General features: G+C 39.7%; 1 protein-coding gene across 3 annotated transcripts in view; it reads right to left on the bottom strand.

Moving 5' to 3' along the window:
- Nucleotides 1–15,541, bottom strand: part of caln1 (calneuron 1) — a 55,076-nt gene that overhangs the window by 29,159 nt on the left and 10,376 nt on the right. For all 3 annotated transcript variants that reach the window (XM_018665594.2, XM_018665595.2, XM_018665593.2), the window contains exons 2-3: nt 12,846–12,967; nt 3,956–4,099 (exon numbers count right to left, since the gene is read on the bottom strand). In XM_018665594.2, coding sequence (XP_018521110.1) covers nt 3,956–4,099; nt 12,846–12,967 — 266 coding nt within the window. The remainder of the gene's footprint in view (nt 1–3,955; nt 4,100–12,845; nt 12,968–15,541) is intronic.

Here is a 15,541-nt window from a genome sequence, read left to right as displayed (position 1 = left end):
TCACAAAAAAACAAACCTATTGCAACTTCTTATTCTTATAATGAAAAATTTGTTATCGTTATTAGTCCCTACGTGTGGACAATTATAAAATCACAATGACATAAAATATGACTTGTCTTGTTTCATAATTCTCTGTATGAAATATTATATTCTGTATTTTTCATGCAATGCACAGTATTGGTGGCAGTGACTACAGCTTCCTGGCATTTTTTGAGTGGAAATAAATAGAAGATAAATGAATGAATGCATGATTAAAATACCTGTCTGTGCCAATCCTACCATATTTCCTGCTTTATAGATAATTGAAAGAACCTCCACACACAACATGATAATGACTTCAAAATACATGACAGCTTCAATTTACAAGATTTTATGTCAAACTCTCACTATAAAGCCTGACTGCATTAATAGTCCACTTGCTAAAAAAAAACAAAAAAAAACTGCTATCTACATATTTTTGACTTCCAATCAAAATTGTGTGGTGTATAAATTATTACATGAATACCACGTGTTTACAATTTTATGCTGTATTGCTTCATATCATAGATGTCAAATGTGTGAAATGCATCATTTCAAACTTCTGTGCATTAATGCTCCCAAGACGGGACAAATACTAACACCTGTGGAACTGTGTTGTTGTTTGTTTGGCTGTTTTAATGGCACCTGAAACTGTTCACAGTAACTACTGTAACATTATACCTAGTGTGCTGACTGGTTTGACAACATAGTATTCAGAACACACCTACTGACATTGTTTACACTTTATTTACTATTGATGTTCCAAAAATAAAACTTCTTAATTTTCCATTGTTGCTTCAAGCTGCACCAGAAGTACATGCCTAAAAGTTCTAGCAATGAAAACCCGTTTCCTTTGCTTAATACATAATAGTTGCATACCAGCTCTTATTTTGATGTATCTACAGTTTATGACAGCTCAACATTATGTACAAAGTCATTGAGTGACTTTCTGTGCCTGTCATAGACCAAGCTTCCTGTGTTATGTCACAACCGAGCGTCCTGTTTCAGCTGGAAGCAGAACAATTAATTATTGAGGAAAGATGCAAAATCATGCCTTTTTAAGAAAAAAAAACAAGTCAGATTAAAGACAACAGGGAGTAAAAACTAAATGCTGGTCTCAGTTGGTATTTACTGAATAAATGCCTACACAGATCCAAATTTAAGAGATGAGAGTGAAAGTTAGAGAGAGACGTGGCATCAAGGTCATTAACACCAGATGAAAAAGTAGAGCATGTGTGATCTATGCTGAAAAACAAAGGCTGAGGCAGTGCTGTGATCTGGAACAAAGACGAGCATTCACACCTCTCCACGAAGGGCATACAGCGCTCAATAACAATCACATGGATTGGCCTGACAGCAGAGACGGGCGGGGCAGATAACCCATCAGTATCTTCTGGAGATCAGCTAGACTTGGCCGCTGGGCTCAGAATCGATGGCCGTGAACGAGGATCCAGTCCTCACAGCTGCCCACTTGGCCGAGATACAATCACTGTCGCCCATTCTCATTCATCCGCTAATGCCCCCGCCCACCCCCGCCACCAATGCGGTGTCCCTTTGATCACTGGCTCTTTATCATTGTGTCCACACACATGCATATGAGGAGATAATTTCACAAACTGCTTTGTGAATAACAAAAAAGGCCAGATTTTGAACACTACATATTTATACTGTAATTAACTGTCACATTGTTCTCTAACAAATTTCTTCAAACCAGTGTGTGTTGGAACTGGTTATAGCTCCCTGCCTTGTTATGTGGACATAAGTGAATAAACAGAATGAGCGTATGAAGGAATGAATGAATGAATTAGGGCTACATCTAACACTTATCCCCAATTTACTTGATTTAACTGATTAATCACCTGATCTATTGTGAGAAAATGGTGAAAGTTAGCATAAATTCTTATTGTGCTACAGTCCAGTTATGTATTTAAGCATCACTGTATTCAATTAGACTTATATTTGATTATAGCATCTTTCAAGCGATTCTACAGGCATGATTTTTCATTTTATTTTTGAGTCTATGCAGCTTCAGCCTGATCTTCACGGTGTCTCCCAGGTCAGACCTGGGTTTAGGAGGGTTACAGAGCGCATCATTGGTGGGTGCCAAAGTCATACATATGAGCTTTAAGGATTCCAGGGTTATACTGTAGCTTATAGCAGCCAAAGCCTGTATGTGTGAGCGAGAGAACACTTTCTTTGCCTCCTGCTTGGCAACTGCAGCTGTTTATATCCAACAGTTAACTGATATACACCATGTTAGTTTTGTTACTGTTTATTCCCAGTCATGTAAATCAGACGGATTCTTGAAAACATCTCTACACATGAAGTCAGTGTATGGGCCTTTCTCTTCATTTGTTTTTTTTCTAAACCTGTTAGATCATATCTGAGTGAGCTGTCTTTACTGAAAAGAAATTTGGCAAATTAACAAACACAAACAAACAGCCCCTGCTCGGCAGCCAGCCGGTGCTCAGATTTAATAACTCCTAAATAAACAAAACCTCCAGTATTTTGTTAATGACATCAATCAACACAAACAAATTGACGCGGGTCCTTTAATGGAAAAGAGGTTTTCCAAACAACTCTGACAAACTCAGATTCAATACACAGAAAGAATGACAAGAGGCGAGCGAATAAATAAATAAACAGCATTACACTTCACAGACTTCCTGAAACAAAAGCTGCCATGACCTTCACCAGCTCCGAAAACAGCCTCGTCTGCGTCTTCAAGCTGCAGCAGACAATGCAACAAGACCCGGCCCTGAGGCACAAAAGCAGCTACGGGCCTCCTGAGATTCTGAAGCGGATGAGTCAGAAGAGGAATAAAGACAGTAACTTCTTAAACTTTAATATTCAGCCTTGAACATTTACAGTATTTCTCTCCACAGTGAAACTGAAAAGCACTTATCAAAGGGCTGTGATAGCAGCATGAAGAATTTGAATATTTTCCCAGTGATCTGACATTTGCATATTGCATTTTCCCCATCCCCGCCTTATACAATCTTAAGAGTCTAGCTTTTATAAAATGTCAATCACAGTTAGTGCAGACAGCTTGGCTGTCGGCAGGAAGAGGGATTTCTGGGATTGCTTGTGTTTGTGTTTTCTTGCTGCAGAGAGTATTCTCTCTGAGGACAAAAGGTTAAAAGGTCACGGGTGAAGATGGTGCTGCACAAACAAAGCTCAGCTGATTCAGATCTCACTGCTTTGATAACAGGAACCATAGGCACTCGATGTACTGTTATACTACAGTATTGTGATACATCCCCTCACAGATTCAGCTGCTGCAGCACATACAATGACAATGTTTAATATAGTTCTAGCTGGACAACCAATATAAAAATAGGTTGTTCATGAGTTTCACTTTGGTGTTTTGTACTCAAACTCAAAGCACTGCAACTTAAGAAAGCATCTTCATCAATTTGACCCATACGCAACCAAATAGACAGACGCGCTGACAGATGGATGTGTTTCCAAGGGACTCAGAAAAGTGATGAACAAATACCTGACTTCAGTAACCGGGTTCATCAGTTTTTCTACTGTGCTGCTACTTGCAGCACAGTCCTGTATTTCGTTGTGTGTCCTTGAAGGATCTTTGCCAATTTGGTTGTGTTGTGTTGTCAAATTACTAAAGATAGCTAGCAAGTGGTTGAGACTGGAATCAGCACACGCTCAAGCATACATGAATAAATGTTTTATGCATGATACAGAGGAATATGAGATCTGTGCATCTGAATAGGCGGGGGTGCGTAGAAAAACACTGGTGTTTACTGTAAATCTTTGCAAATCTGCCTGTTGATGAGACCACATACCTCTAAGTATTTCCATTTTAATAGTAAATAAAGTGGGTTTTTTATGCCTTTACACATGAAGGGAGGAACCCAATCTGCGTCACTCAGTACAGTTTTATATCTGCGTGTGTGTGTGTGTGTGTGTGACTCACCATCCATGTCTAGTCTCTGCATGATGATGGCTAGCTCCACCTCACTGGGCATGTAACCCAGAGAGCGCATGGCCATGCCCAGCTCCTGTTTGGAAATGAACCCGTTTCCGTCACGATCCAGCACCTTAAACGCCTCCCGGATCTCTGCCAAGACAAACAGGAAATCGACTCAGCATGTATAAACAATAACCGCCCCCTCCTGCTTCCAAGTTGCACAAACATAAACACTCATCCCTGCTCATTTACAGCGCCATGTGTATTAGTCTGCCAAACGACCTCGTTATTATTTCTTCATGCTACCCTCTGTATTTTTTGGGATTTCGCTCTTTGGCAGTGATACACTCCTCACAACTTTGAATTCATTTAGCATTTAATGAGGTCTGTTGGCTTTTCACCCCTACCCCATGGTCCATCATTATTTACACACTTCTCTCTACCTCCCCTCTCTCTCTCTCTCTCTCTCTTCCTTTTTGACCCAGCTTTGGGCTGAGCGTTATGCAATTGGTCTCGCACCACTGCCTCAAGTTAACAAGATCAATTCCACCCATCGATTCATTTTCTCCACCTGCTGTCACGGCCGCTGTCACCTCTAATCTTTTTAATGCTTTCACATTCTCCACTATAACCTTTCAAATGGGTTCCTTTATTCTGTTTGTCTTTCATATTTTACAGAACATTTTAATTCTGTCAGTTAGAGCATCATCCAAAGAAACATTTACAGAGTTGACAAATAAGAGGTTGGGTGTCGTTAAACTTGTGACCGTACTTGGGAGGATACTGGACTTTTGCTTCAATCGCTAAAGGTATTAACAGTGAACAAAATCACTCCCATTGATGCTGCTCCATATATAACCTTTCCTGCCCAGCACAGTTAGCAGGCATCAAGAAATCGTGTTGCATCATGACTGTATACTTGCTTTAGTCATCACAGGGGAAAATCATAAGAGGTTCTGGTAGAGGGATAATACATCTCATAAAACAGATCTGTTTTATCTAAAGGGAAAAGTGGCAGGTCCCACTCAAAATCTTCTTTGGTTGGTCACTATATTACTATTATCACAGGCAATGAAGAAGCCAAAAAAAATAACAAAACAAGTCAAGACAATCATATTTATAGAGCCCATAGTCAAAATTTGAAAAAAGTAAGGATTGGAAAATAAATCTGAAACACCATTTTGAGACAGAAACATATTTTTTCATGAACCCTCAGATTTATCTTGGGATCTCTGAGTCTAATCCACACTGCCGTTATACCTCTACTTGATGAAATTACTCTGTCTTTGGCAGCAGTGTGGGCTGAATTGGACAGAACCCCTCTGTGGTCTTCCATATTTTCACTTTTCTAGTGACCAATACGCATGCGAAATAATGTAAATGCATAAAAGCTAAACTACACAGACATAAAAAAAAAACACTTTAGAGCCCCACAAAAAATACCAATTTGCTGACCGACAGAAACTAATGTTCAGTTTCTGTCGCAACTCATGGCAATGTTGATTCAACTCAGTGGTCATTTTTGAGGATGTACAGTAGTCTATAGTGCTACTAATAAACAACCCTAGAAACACATAGTTGCAAACAGAGGTTGTTGGGTTTTTTTTTTTTTTGTTTTTTTGCAGTTTTCCAGTGTTTGTCATGATGGTTTTTGAGCCTATGCACTGCTCACAACATCACACAGTTTGACAATATTGATGACCCATGCAGCAGCTATTTGTGAACAGAAAAGTATGAATGAGAATTATAAAAGGCAGAAACTTCTACAATATTAATTTAGATATTAGTTCCTAAAAGGTTTAAGTGGGTTTTTCAGGCAGGATAAGTCAGTGAGAGAAAAATCTAAAAATCTAAAATCACGATGCCAACAAATGAAAACTGAGGAAAAAGTGGTCACAGATAAAGACTTAAAAATATATATATACGACATTTACTTGACACTATAGGGCCTTAAAATGACCCTCAGGTTATATTAATGTTACATTCTCAGCAAAATATTTACTATATTATGACAATTTTATGGCACTAACCATGTAAATTAACTTTTGTGCTGAGAAAAGCCTAATTATTTGATTAGCACATTAGCAGTGATCTAAATCAATGTCTTGGGTTTGTTGTTTTAAGTGTATGGTGCGTACATGTTGAGCCGCTGAAGCTACATGTTACTCAACTGACTCACTCTCACAGCAGAGACAAGAATGCCTCACTTGTACACAGTTGAGTCAGCAGCTGGTTCACTAGCTGCTCAATGTGTGATCGAGTCGCCGGTAAGAGGAGTCAGCAGGCATCAGTGTGCTCTAATAAATGCATATTTCATAAGTGTGCCTACAGACAGGAGAGAGGGTGTGTGGCAAGAGAAAGGAGAGACTGACAGGCATCTGGTGTTTTTAAATAGAGGTGGAATGTCACTTCTCTGAAGAACACTATGACTGCATGACATGCATGAGCACACAGTTGAGCACTGAATAATTCGAGACAGGAATTTGGAAGAGATGGTTTAACTCTATCCTTCCCCTAGAACCACCGAGGGATATACAGTATTGAGGAGACATCTCTCTGCATGCTTTAAATCCAAGAGCAACAAAAAATGCCACATCCTGATTCAAAATTCTGTACTTAAATGCAACATTTTCTTTGACATTTGCTGTGAATATTTTGCAGTCCTCTCATAAGAATACTAAAACAATACACAATAAGACAAGACAGCACAAACAGCAGCATTAAGGTATAAAGAACAAAAATATCCATCTTTCATGAGTGGAAATATATTGCTATAGTGTGTTTTTTTTAAATGTTTTTATAGGGAACAAACAAGCTCTAACAGAATTTTCTGACTGCCTGAACCAAGACATTGCCGAACTGAACCGCAAACCAGTCATTAAGAAATGAGCCCATCAATCATCTTATTATCTGCTACACTGCTGCAATTCTGAACCAGTCTGCTGGCAAATGGCAAATGATTTAGAACAACAAAGTATAAATGGAGCGTAAATTATGAATTGTCTCATAAAATTGGGAACAGCGTTTTGACTGTGTTAAGTACCTACAGCAGATAATAAGAGGTCACAGTTTCCGACCTGCATCAAAAACAGCATGTCACTGCTTCTGCAAACAGCTGGTCCTGTGCAAATAAAGTGCCATCATCATTTGTAATAGTACAAAGCCTTGTTATTGAGATAACACTTTCCAGGATGCATGCACGGAAATGATAACAAACACATATCAAAGGCATACAGATTCTTTTCCTTGCATTGAAATGAGTGGTTCATGAATAAATCTACCAGTGATTCAAGCCTTCGTTGAATACTTTCCTGGCTCCTGAGCGTGTCAGAACAGAATAACAACACAGAGACTAGGTTTATATATTCAAATGACTCAGTCCATTTCATGCACAAACGCTCCTATCCATCAAGACTCACGGCACATGGGGAATTTTGAGCTGCTTTCTAACCCAAAATCTGACATTTGTTAGAGCAATATTTCTACCAAAGAGACAGAAGTAACAAAAGACGTCAGGGCAAACTCTAAGTCAGATTGAAGCAGAATCCTAAAGCGGTGGAGTTTGTTAATTTTGTATGCAAATTATGCCTTGCCGTGTTAAATGTTAATGAGGGCATGTGTTTATTGTGATTGTGTCAGTGACTGTGTATGCTTGAATGACTGGTGCCTGTTTACTTCCATTATGTAATCTGCTCCCTCTCACATTCTGCTTGACCTTTCAGATACAGCAGTGATGCTTGGCATCAGCGGCAACACAACTGGCACATGTGCTAGAGTTGTCACCACAACTCTGACTTTAGTAACACAACTAACAGAACTGCAAGGAAAACCTGATCACATCATAGCTGTCAGTACAGCCAAATGTGCCAAATATAATCGTCTGTGAATGTGCCCAACAATCTGCAATCTGGAAGTGTAACAGTGACATTTTCCTTTAGATAGTGGTCTGGGTACTATATATTGTTCTTTCATGCTTAATATTAATGCACCTTATATCCAGATACATTATACATATCTGTGATCAAATCTTTTGAGCAAGTATGTCTGTAAGTATTCCTCATTCTACCATTTTACAGTAATGTAGACAACTGGACGATTGCATTCACTGAAAAACTCTTCAACAATCATGTCAATGCAAAGTCCTGGCTTTGAAAGCGGCCATCTTGCATCTAACTAACAACGCAGTGTTTCACAGCAGCACTTGTGAAATTGGTTAGATATTGGGCAGCAAATTATTTTCAGCAACCTATAAGATGTGAGAAAATGTAAGAAAAGAAAATCATCATTTCCCAAATCCAAAGGCGGCACCTTAAATTTTCTAATAATAATAACGATAATAATAACAAAAAATCTTCAAAAGTGAGAGGCCAGCCCTGAAAAAATATTTGCCTGAAAAATGACTGAAACAATTTGTTGGTACTAAAAATAGCTGCTGATTAATTCTCTGCTGAGTGACTAGTTAATTAATCAATTAATCATTTCCTTTCTGGTTAGACTGATTAATAAGAACTTTATTCACACTAAGGCTATCAAAAAGAACTAGGAAAAAAGTAATGATAAAAGATTACTGAATACATTCATGTTACACTTGCAACAAACAAAACTTTTTTGTTTCTTGGATTCTGGGGATGTATGTATACACAGCATGATGGAGGGATTTTGATCTCAGGTTGATACTCTGTCAGAGCTGACAAAAAAAAAAAAGCCATATTTGGCTGCTGACACCAGTAATATCAATGACTAGAGGTGTTGTGGTGTCCCAGTGGGACTGAAGAGAGGGAGAAAACAGTCAGCACCCTGGACAGCTCCCCAAGTTCCTGCTAAGACAAGTTGTCTGTTGGGAGTGTGATTCTGTCTGTGTGCTGCAGCCAGTCAGCACTTTCAGTACACCTGGTTTCAGTTCCACAACCAGTAGCTTCACTGCCAATACCAGCCCTGCAGACGGAGAGTCTACAGCCCGAGCACAGAAACTGCCAAGTGGGAACTGCTGTTTATATGCCTATGGAGTTGGAAACAAGCTGCTTAATGCTGGTTCCCATCAGCCTCACTGTTCCTCCTCCCTATTTCCTTCAAGGAAAGCTCTGCGCTGGCGGGCTGAACAGACACAAACCTCCCTGCAGGCCTCCTGCTGTCTGGTCTAGCTCAGCATGCTTAGTGAAAGAAGAGCCTGCATGACGACTAGAAAGAATTTCTTCTGCTGCCCTTTCACTAAACCTTTAATAAAATGCCTTTTTTAGTTTTTGTTATAAAGCCTGTCTCCAGGACTTCTATATTGTGAAAGCTGCCTGAAATTCACCCTGGACTTCCACTGTGGATACAGACTAAGATCAGCATGTGGTGAAGTGTCTAGATGCTACTTGGCTTTAAACATTATGACTGCTGCAGTCTGCTGTTAGAGCCAGACTGGAACTCTCACTATTACAGTATATAACCACTACTCCTCTAACCATCCCAGTATACACTGTCTGACTATACAACACATTTACTGAAAATAGTGGAGTGGAGTTAGTCATAAAACTCCCTAAAAATGCCCTGCTGTTCCCAATGTTGAATTAATTTAAATTCTGGCTAATGTCTACTCATGCTGGCCTGAGGTCATAGAAAATGTAGTTAGAATTAGATTTGCATAAAACTGACAAAAAATACACATTTCCCTAAATGATATAATGTAACTTAAGGTCAATGGCCTCATGCAGCTCTTGGCCTGGTGTACCAACCTCACTCAGCAACACCATGACTAAGAAACCACAATCTACACAAGGAAGTGCATGTGCTACAGCACATCACAGAAATGAACAAACAACAATCTGTTATTCACTAATCTCTTCATGTCCACCATTGTCATACATATTATGTAAACCACATTTCAATCTCTTTTTTCAATTGCTTTCAAGTATATTCAGTTTAATGAGACTTCACATCCCCAGTATAAAGGTGATTCTTTAGACCTATGCTTTGCCCTTGCATTTGGGTCAGGAGCAGTACAGGGCTACTCTCCTGCACTATTCTCTTTTATATGCCTTTGCCTGCAGCAAACTGTATCCCAATTTGCATAAATTTGTTAATGAATAAAACAAAAAACTGTCTGCTCTTAAATTAACAATGGAGTTGCAAGAAATGTACAAATTGCTCTCAGAGGACACAAAGGATGCATGTGTCAAGTCATGAGGCAAGGGCAGTGCATCCCTGGAACAGAGTATCTAGCATGTCATTAACCATGTTATACGTTCAGATGAATAAATGACAGCTGTGACGATAACGATGTGAGCGGTGGCCATCATTATAAATTTGGTTCATTACTTTTAGAGGGATGTTGTGGCTGAGTGTTAATGAAGACACACTAGATTAACTCTAATTGGCATTTGGATGTAAAAGCTCAAGTGAAATCTATACAGCCAGTCTTCATCTGAGTGATAGAAGAGCTCCTGGTTTTAGCTTTTTGACCGGACCACAGATCAGAGGACTCGGCTATAAAGCCCAGTTTGACATGACGTGTGTGCTTGTTCACACATTTTTACTGAAATCTCTAAGATCAATGCAGCATCTTGCAAATTCTGTTTTTATGTATTAATTAACACTGCATCCTACAAATCCAACAAGATCATACATAGCACATTTAACTCTTGCTGTTACAATGACAGTCAACTCTACAAGCTTCTCCTGGGAGACACTACCAAAAAACATGTCAGCTGACTGACTCCACACAGCCAGCCATGTGACAGCTCAGCCTCTGCTGCAAGCTTTTTAATGGCCCTGGACAAATACAGTAAATCGCCTCTTTAAATATTGTGAAGCAGAAGTGTTGAATGTGCAGAATGTGGAGGGCTGTGTAAGCTGCACCGGGAGAGAAGGAATCGGTGGGAGACACAGAGGTGTTGCTAATGATGGCTGAAAAAGACGCAGGACAGGTAAGACTGTTTCTCCTGGTGTCTGATGAAAACCTTGTATGTCCAGATTCCCTGTTTCAGATCAATTATTTCCATCACAAATGTACTAAATGCTGTCACTGTAGCACAATTTTGTTACTCCTGTTTGCATGTTGTTGTTTTTCTTTTGTCTGACTCTAATTCTAATTTGAGATGAATGTCTCCAGTTTTGGCACTACAGTTTCTGCCCTTACTTGTGGGACCTGTGTTAGATTTTGGCCAATCTGCAGTCTCTGCATTAGTTAATACCAATCCCTATTTTTATTATAATCATAGTTGTACAGACACAATTGAATGGATTACTTTTAAAGGAAAATTTACAACTGAGATTTTGTGGTAGGATCTAATGTCAAAAGGAAATTCTTATTATATGATTTCTTGGTGGGTTTATGGAAAAGTTCCCCTGAAATCACAGATATCCATGAAAAGAGTAATTTGTGTGGATCCCAGTGGTATCGTTATTCTAATTTGTCTACCCCTTTGATTTCACCACTCAACATGTAGTGTGTAGTACATGCTAATAAAAGTATTACAGTGCTGATAGGCTCACAGTGTTTAGTTGACCTCAGGGGGACCCTCTAACCACAAACCATTTCTTATTCACCAAACAGCACGAACCGACAAAACTGGAATGAGAAATTCATACGTTGCAAATATCTCCATGCATATTAAAACTCGACCCTGACACAGTATCTGGCTATTACTGTGCGCCGTGCAGCCAATTTTCCAGGCGGCAGCTTAATGTTGCATCAATGGATTAATATTTTGGAGGTCTGGTGGAGTTTAGTTTGTTTGCTGCCTGTGAGGCTGCCATTGCTGACTCCAGCAGACTGTTATTGATCAGGTTTGTGTTCTACAGCCCCGGGTGATTACTCTCAGACAGACTCCAAAACAAAGGGTTCATAAACACAGGCTCGGCTACAGCACTGACGTGAAGTCGGACAGAGAAGCCAGCGGACCACAAATGCTCCAGGTGAGATAAGCTACGCAGAGAATAATGCATCACTGTGCTTTGCTGGCTCAGTTGAAGAGGATGCTGCCGGTTTTGCAGCACTGTATTGTTTTTCAAAGCATTACTGACTATAAAACTGACTGAGGCCACTTGGATCAGCATCTGTCCTTAGAAATAAACCTGTCACGAGTCGATATGTCACAGCCACCCTCTGGTATACTACATCAACAGCAGGTCTGTTAAGTAACTAGAAATGTTTTCTGAAAAACGAAGCTCCATATGGGTTTAGGACTCAGCAGCTTGAACAGGCTTGTTGCCTAAAATAGTCATTTTTACGCAGTGGCTCCCACTGTGTGACCGTCTGATGCGCCTTAAAATCGCATGACTCTAAGTGCCTTTCCTTTATTTTTTCACCACACACAGTCAAAGATCTTCTCAACATTCTCCATGATCCTCAACATCTTTGTTGCTTTTACACTGCTGTCAATGCTGTTCTTTAACTTTTGGTTTAACTGTTTACTACATCCCCCTCAAGCTGGCATGAAGTATAACTAAACGTAAAGCTGCAATGAGTTCATATTACTTCGTATAAAGCCCCATATTCCAGAAGCAAGTATTTTAGTCTAACTTTGCTGCTGTCTTTTTTTTACAGTGGGGCAGACCTTAGGGTTACCGCTTGAAAATAAATAAAATGGAAAGTAGTAAAAACAGACTAAAGCTTGGCTGTTGAAAAAACAGGGCACATCCTCTATACAATATATACTTTTTCCCAGAAGAGACACTGAGTTGAATTAATAACTGAAATTACTGAAATGCAATTAAATAAAAGCATTATCTTGAAACAAATTCTTCAAGGATGCGTTTCAGGTTATAGTAACAACACACAGTAGACAATATCACCTTCTCGTCTTCATTTGTAGTAGTAATTACGGGGGTAGAGAGGCAGGAAGCAGCAGCCAAATCACTTTTAATAGACATTAAGAAAAAAGCAGGACAGCAGCCAGACAGTTTGCCTTACCATCAAGCTCCTCCACAGAGATGCTGGCCAGCACGTCGCTGTCGCTGTCTGACAGCGAGCGGCTCAGGTAGTTCCCCTTGTAGAGCAGGCCTGCCGTCACATGGTGGAACGGCATCTTCTCCCTGAGAGACAACAGAAGGAAATGTTTAGACAGCAGCGAAGGGAAGGAAAGAGGAGCTGAAGGGGAGATGTCTCTCTTGGGTTTTTTGGAAGATTAATTCTGAACACAAACAGCAATTAAAAGCCACACACATAACATGTCTCTGAAGAAGCCTTTACCAGCAGGGGGTGGGGCGTGGGGAGCGGGGTGGGGGGGGGCATCTCATCTGCGATATTTCATGGTCGTTGCAACATCACTGTACATTAGACTTGTTATTAGCCACTTATCTAAAATAAAGTTATGAGAAATGACCTGCAAGGTTTTTTCAACATGAAATGTGAACCCATAATCAGCTACAGAGATCTCGTTTGCCCATTTGTGATACTGGTGAAGCAAAAAACAAATTAAGGTCCGAGGGGCACGGCATAAACGAGATCTATAAATGAAGCAGAACTCATTCACCAAATGAGAAGTCGCACAGTGAGGGAGACTCATATAACAAGAAGTAAATGTAGTGAATGTGTGTGTATGTGAAGGGTGCGTGAGAACTCGCGCGTGTATATCGTATGTGCAAATGTGACTGAGGCAATTAATTATTCAATAAATCGAAGCCCAAGGGCACAGGAGGAAAATAAGAGCACATAGACCAGAGAGATTTGGGGGACTACTTCCTCCTCTCTAATTAGATTTCATCTCAATGAGCACTTTGAGGAGATGCTTCTGAGACAGAATGAGGAGTTCAAAATGGGCTGAGATATTACACAATGCAGAGCACTGAACTTCTCTGGAGCACTGGGCTTCTCAGTGTGTTTGTCTCGTTCATCAGAGCCACACAATTATAAAAGCTTGGTAACAAAACACCTGCAACATTTGAAATGAACTTAGAAGTGAAATGTGCTTTTGGAACTTAAGACCACAAACAGATGTGCAGCAGTTCTGGTTTTGGATTTTAAGCAGAAACCACAGGACTGACTGAAATCTATCCTTAGCATCACACATGCATGCTGCTGTTCCAGTTTCTGAGCAAACTTATCAAATATATTATGCTGAGGTGAATGAGTCTAATTCCTCAGCTCGTTACATTGCTAGTTTCGTCCAATTCATCTCTTTTACTACACATTTGCTAGGTGAATGATCACTGCACTACACATACTGCTCTGTAAAAAGGTATACATAATGTAACAATGGGTTGTAACCAGTGTTTTATTAATTATTAAGGCTTTATCAGTGAGAAACAATTTTAAGAACAACCTTCGAGTTGCAAACAAATCTCTCAGCCTGTGTCTTTTCATGTAACAAAACCTTTAGCTTGCTCTTAAATTCACCCTGATTATTAGAGGTAGGTTTACTGCGTGGTTCTTGCACAAAATCTAGTTTTGCAATAAAAGAAAAGCAACAAAGGTAGCATACTAACACAGAAAGACCTCTTCAATGGACACAAAGCAGTGCTCACATTTCTTACTGCAGACCTGAAGGCATTTTATAACCCGAGTAACTCATGACCTTTTATAAATTACCTCTGATTAGCCATTAAGTCTTCACTTACAGATGTTTGTGAGTCATTAAGTCTGGTTGCTGATTATATTAAAGGCGTATTACTAATATACAAAGCATTAGTAAAAGATTCATTAACCACTAATAAAGCCATTAAGTCGTGCCTAAGACAGTGGTATTTTTTGTTTTGGCAAAATGACAAACTCTGTTGTTTACTATTTCCCCAGCAGCAAAAGTAAATTATGTTGGCATATCTGTCCAATAATTAAATATATCTTTACATTTTTTGCTATCATCCTGCCCTGTCCAGCACCTGCCAGGCTCAATGCTTCAATGGTTGGAGCTGCCAGCCAATCCGTTGCCTCACAAATTGAAAACTGGTCCCTGCATCTTTCTTGTTTGTCAGTTTAATAAGCATGCATATCAAGACATCTGCAACTATGCCCAAAGCTCTTTTTACGGACGTCTTTCTTTGCACGTAATGTCAGGATTTTTCACTTCCTAATTCATCAATTATTCAGTCATCTCTCAGCTGTCATTATGAGTATTACAATCATCCTTCTTGTCCGCTCTTTCCGTATTATTGTTACAAGGCAGCCCATATATTGTCAGCTGTTTGGCACAGGTGTATACTATCCTTGGTATGTATTGCTGCAGCCAACATGGAGAAATATTGATCAGAATGATTTACCATGCAGGGACAGAATTTACATGCAGTTCATTACAATGAATTCATCAGGACCAGACTCTGCAGTCAGGGGTGGAATAAATGAGAATGGTTTTGAAAATGTTTTTAGAGCAGAGAGACAAAAACTGGGGGGATTAAATTAAATGCAGTAATGTTATGCAGCTCATACTTTTGGCTTTACAATGGCAAAAAGTCAGCCGTGTGTGTCGTTTATGTCTCGTGTGTGTGTGCTCTTTGAGCATGGAGAGTGATTATGGCTTCCATTGTGAGTTTTCTCACATTTCTGACACCTTCCACCTCCACTCTGCATTCTTCAATAATCTGTTTATCTGGCTAAAAGCTCATACAAAGCAGCACTGACCAGAGGGGCTGACATGCCTTTTAGCAACAAGGAACGTGATTTTGTTGATGTTG

This window comes from Lates calcarifer, linkage group LG21 (genome assembly GCF_001640805.2).
Source record: "Lates calcarifer isolate ASB-BC8 linkage group LG21, TLL_Latcal_v3, whole genome shotgun sequence".
NCBI classification, from domain to species: Eukaryota; Metazoa; Chordata; class Actinopteri; family Centropomidae; genus Lates; species Lates calcarifer.
The sequence above is the reverse complement of the archived record's forward strand: the minus strand, read 5'-3'. Positions and strand labels throughout refer to the sequence as shown.